General features: G+C 45.9%; 1 protein-coding gene across 2 annotated transcripts; it reads right to left on the reverse strand.

The window, feature by feature from the left end:
• Nucleotides 1-91: 91 nt before the first annotated feature.
• On the reverse strand, nucleotides 92-2769 carry LOC1273458 (tRNA (cytosine(34)-C(5))-methyltransferase). Of its 2 annotated transcripts, XM_563662.4 has the most exons (5): nucleotides 2548-2769; nucleotides 1046-2474; nucleotides 633-977; nucleotides 407-556; nucleotides 92-320 (listed from the first exon to the last, which is right to left on the reverse strand). In XM_563662.4, the coding sequence occupies exons 1-5, from the start codon at nucleotides 2617-2619 to the stop codon at nucleotides 193-195; spliced, it is 2124 nt and encodes a 707-aa protein (XP_563662.4). In that variant the 5' UTR covers nucleotides 2620-2769; the 3' UTR covers nucleotides 92-192. The 2 variants fall into 2 exon arrangements, with proteins under 2 accessions (XP_563662.4, XP_061497754.1); XM_061641770.1 differs by having other exon boundaries at nucleotides 92-556.
• Between the last annotated feature and the right edge of the window lie 2106 nt (nucleotides 2770-4875).

Below are 4875 nucleotides of genomic sequence, written 5' to 3' on the forward strand. Positions count from 1 at the left end.
CAGAAGTTTCGGCCGTGATAATGTGTTGTTGTAGGGTTGGATTTCTTATTTTTCGCCAGGTGCGGCACCAAACCGATCATCGCGCGCGACGTGTAATAATAAATGTAGAAAGGCGATTTATTATCAACAAGTATATAAATGATTTGAGGGGTAATTTGTTTTTGTACGTCCACTAAAAGTGCTTAAACTCTACTACTCGTTAGATTCCTCCTGCACAGCTGCTGACTCGGCATCGTCGGTAACCATATCGTCGTTCGCTTCCTGTTCATCGTCCTCCTGGGCTTCCACTGCGTCACGTTTGTCTTGGAATTTATTTTTTTCTGTGTCAAACAGAAATAGATTGTTTTTTTTTTGTTACAATAACCCCTTATGCTGGGCGCAAAGTGACTGTGAGCAACGGACTTACCGAATTTCGTAAGATCTCCACCGAGCAGCCGGAGCATGTGCACCGTATCGTACTGATCAACGTACGCTCGCAGGCTCATCGCTCCCTTCCATCCGACCGTGGCTAGTTTTACATCCTCTACCATACATTCGAGTACGCAGCTGCCGGACGCTGAAAACAGATCGACACAAACACACAGACCAGTTAGATCGTGGAAAGCCAACCAGTCAGAATCACATTTGCTTACCAACACCCTGAAGGTTCTTCTGCGTTTCAGCAGTGAGGGAGGAAATTTCGGGCGGTCTGGTAGGGTCGGTGCAAGACAGCAGCGCGATTAAATCCTGCTTCTGCACCATCACGCGACGCTGACTGCCAATGTACGCATTTACATTGGCCAGCCCTTCACTGGCGAGCCGAAAGTCGCACTCGATGTTACGTGTGGCGCAGCGTACGAACGACTTCACGCCGAGATTGATCATCTTTATGCGCTTCTCGTTCAGCTGCACGATATCACGCACAATGCTCGAACAGAAGTACACATTTTTCTTCTTACCCACCTTGCATCGCGTAAGTAGATTCCGCGGCTCAAAGTCTACGAAGAAACGGAGAAAATGTGATGTGACATAAATGGTCCAAAAAAGGGGCGTTGTGAACTCTTACCTGCACTAAGCTGGAAGAACTTGTTGAGCGAGTCGAACACCTCCTCCTTCTCGTCGAAAAACACGAACGGATCTTCCTTGAACCCACGCATGTACTTCGTTTTCTTCTGCGGCGGTTCCACGATGGCAGTTTCGGACGATTCCTGTCCGTCCGCCCCCACCACCGCCGTGACCGTTTCCCAGGGCAGGGGTTTCTTTTTCTCGAGCAGCGCCACAAAGAAGCCGCCCGTGTTTTGCTGGTGCGGCAAGATGCGCAGGCAGCGATCGAGATGATACCTGTTCACGGCTTCCTCTTTCGGCGGTGGAAACATGCCGGGCCGCAGAACGGTTCGCTGCGATTCGGGCACTTCATCGAACGATTTGTAGAACGTTAAATCTTTCGACGCCGGCTCCCAGTAGGTTAGACCGGTGGAATACTTGAGCGTCGGCAGCGCACCACTGCACTCGACAATCTCCAGCGAATCGTCCGACTCCTTCAGCAGGTGGTGCAGGACGGCCTCGTTCTCGATCGGGTTCAGCGAGCAGGTCGAGTAGACGAGCTTGCCGCCTACCTCGAGCAGCTCGGCCCCGCGCTTCAGTATGCGGTACTGCAGCCCGTGCAGATTGGACGCCTGGGCCAGGTTCCACTTGTTCCAGATGTCGGCGTTTTTCCGCAGCGTTCCATCGCCCGAGCAGGGCACGTCGCAGAGCACCCGATCGAACTTCAGCGGCGACACCGTACCGTCGTCCTTCGTGTACTGCATCGAGGGAAAGGTCGAGCTGTCCCCGTTCGTTACCACAAAGCACGGCGAGTTGAGGCGCTTCGCCTGGTGCACCAGCATGTAGCACCGGTTGTTGTCCACATCGTTCGCCATGACGAACCCGGACGGTATGGTGCCACCGTCGCCGGCGTGCAGCGACTCGATCAGCTGTGCCGTCTTCGAACCGGGTGCCGCACACATGTCCAACACCTTGTGATGCGGCTCCACGCCCAGCACTAGCGGCGGTATCATCGAGACCGCTTCCTGCCGGCTGATGTAGCCCGAGCTCGTTTCCGAGATGAGAAAGTTGTGCAGCTTGAACAGTGGCTCGGACCGGCGAATGTCTTTGCGCGATAGCTCCAGCTGCCAGGCCATTTCCCGCGGATACCACTCGAGGCAACGGGGCGGCTCAACCAGCGCGTCCGGCTCTTCCTTGCGCAGCTCCTTCACCGCCCGGAAGTACTCTTCGAAGAAGTCTTCCTTAATCAGCTTCAGCAGCAGCTGGGCCTGTGCCTTCGAGCCGGTGATGCGGAACGTTACCGGAAGGTTTCTTCGCATGTGCGCCATAAACTGGTCCCACTCGGCATCGCTGCCGCAGATCTGCTGATGCTTGTAGTACGCTTCGAACGATTCATTCTCTAGCACGATGCTTTCGTACGGCTTGTCACGACGCACCGGAGGTTCAGCGGCCTGAAAGTTCAACGATCGGGGATGTTAAATTTGGGCACAAGAGGCTACATTGATCATCGTGCAGATAATTTACCTTTTCCTTGTTGTTGCGTTTCTTCTTCGCAAACGGGTTCTGTTTGTTCGTCATGTGTTTTGGTTTGCCCATTTTTTCCCCAAACCTAGCAGCGACACGTTGTTTTCAAAGGAAGAAATGCCGGCCAGTATGCGACAGCAAGCAAGAAGAACACGAACAAGGAGAAAAAAACCGAGAACTGTCAAAATTCGCACAAGCTGTCACTTTTCGACAATTTTCGGAAGGTGCAAGGATAATGTATTTAGAAGGTTGATTTTTATCGCTTTTGCTGGGCGACATTGTGGGGGACATCTGTCACTCTCTGCATACAAATTTCATTACCCCGCACCAGCCCTCCCCGATTTTTATACCGGAGCCCCAGGAAGAGAAATGTCAAGTCGAGAAATGTCATTTTGCTCTAAACAACTTAACCTTGTCATTTATTACACCTTGGGAAGGTGCTATAATTGCGCTCTGCTATAAACGGAAAGTCACAGCTATGGGTTTGAATATTCCGTTAAATCCGTTGCTTATAGGAATGAGTAATAGCCGTTACAAGAATTAGCAGAAGAGGTAAATAAGTTTTGCGAATATCTTTTCAAATTCTCTCCGCAGGAACGATTGAAACTGTTTCGGATGTTATTTTTTCTTCAGCCGAAGCTCCACCAACGTGCAAGCGTCGTTACGTATACTATTTCTTTATTACCTGGAACAATAGTAATAGATAAATCGGAGAGTGCTACTTTCCATAAGGGCTTGGTACTTGTTGCGACGCAGCGTATCGCAACGCATTGCGTGACGCAAGCTGGTACCTGTTCGCTGCGTTCTGCATAGATATGTCAAACACATCTGACAAAGAAAAACGTAAACAAACATAAATAAAACAGATAATGGTTTGGTTTAGATAAACGGAGTGATAGATTTCTTTACTGATTGCTGCTAAATAAACCATTAAATTAAATTGTTTGAAACATCACTAATTGAAATAAAGGTAATTTATTATATCTACTCATAAAGAGTTACGAGACAAACTGTATCAAGACAGTAAACTTGGTGTAGTACGGTAGTTACAGCGTCTGGTCCTTCAAACGACAATACGGCCAGTACAAGTCGAAAAAGTAAACGTCGAACGTTTACACCATTATCGCTTTTATCGGAAGTTGGTTGAAACCATTAGACTGAAAATAGATTTACATAACATCTCGCAAATGAGGTTCGCTGTAAAATCCCGTTTCTACTGGAAATTTGCACTAAAATCATGTCCTCTGCTAACTCAACTGCTAATGTAACTGCAAATTAACATACTTTTTTTTCTTTTTAAGGATGTTCGACGAGATTATCTGTAGCATTGTTGCAGAACCTAACCTGGTACTTCAGTATTTTCTTGCAAAACGACGTCGATCTAATGCCAGTATTAAGCAAATTTATGCCGACAGGACGAAGTATGGAGAGTTCCATACTCTATTCAACCAGCTCCTGGAAGATGAAGTTTCTTTTTTTCAATATATGAGGATGCCTAAAGAAACATTCTTTTACATTCTCAAAAAAATTGCCCCAAGCTTAGCGAAAAAGAAGCGGAATATTCAACATATATCTTTAGAAGAACGGTTGATGGTCACATTAAGGTAAATTATTCACTGAGTATTATATTTTGATGCGGAGTTTACTATTAAAATGATTCCAATCTTATTTATAATCTTTCCTGTATTCAATTCCAATCTGTTGATATGTTCATGATGACGTTATTCACATTAATTGTACAGTATATCTTATTTTAAAAACCCAATTCAATGCATTTATTTACTTTTGCTATAATTTTTGAACGTATTTAATTATTCATTAAGTAACATGGCGTCATGAACAACTTTCATGATGCTTTCTTTTACCTGTAGCTGTACATGTAAAGGTAAAGCATCTACAGGTTCAATCAAACTATTAAAAAATAAATAATTTGATGATGTTTTCGGCCGCGTTTCGATAAGGGCTTTTAATGTTTCCTGCTTTGACCGTTCTACCTCAAGAAGCTCCTCTAGCAACGGATCCTGCGTTTGTTTTCTTTTTTTGGACGGCGCAGGGCTGTTTGTCGCAGTTCTTGATGATTCGGAATCGAAGATAGAATATGATTCATCCTCATCTAGATGTTCAACCTCGTTATTGTTGTAGTCGTATTCTAAGTATTCCTCATTGACAGGATCTGCAATATAAAAAAATGAAACGCTTCAATAATAACATCAATAAAAAATGAATAATAGAGTATTACCTTTGCGGATAGGAACATTTCCTTCTCGAGGCCTAGACGCATAACAATCCTTCAAGAAGGACATAACTTGAAAATATTTCCAACCTACA

Source organism: Anopheles gambiae, chromosome 2, assembly GCF_943734735.2.
Source record: "Anopheles gambiae chromosome 2, idAnoGambNW_F1_1, whole genome shotgun sequence".
NCBI classification, from domain to species: Eukaryota; Metazoa; Arthropoda; class Insecta; order Diptera; family Culicidae; genus Anopheles; species Anopheles gambiae.

Coding starts and splice junctions, on each gene's coding strand:
- LOC1273458 (XM_061641770.1), bottom strand. CDS start 2,619: ATGGGCAAACCAAAACACATGACGAACAAACAGAACCCGTTTGCGAAG. Junction 2,475..2,547: donor AACGCAACAACAAGGAAAAG/GTAAATTATCTG, acceptor TTGAACTTTCAG/GCCGCTGAACCTCCGGTGCG. Junction 978..1,045: donor GTTCTTCCAGCTTAGTGCAG/GTAAGAGTTCAC, acceptor GTTTCTTCGTAG/ACTTTGAGCCGCGGAATCTA.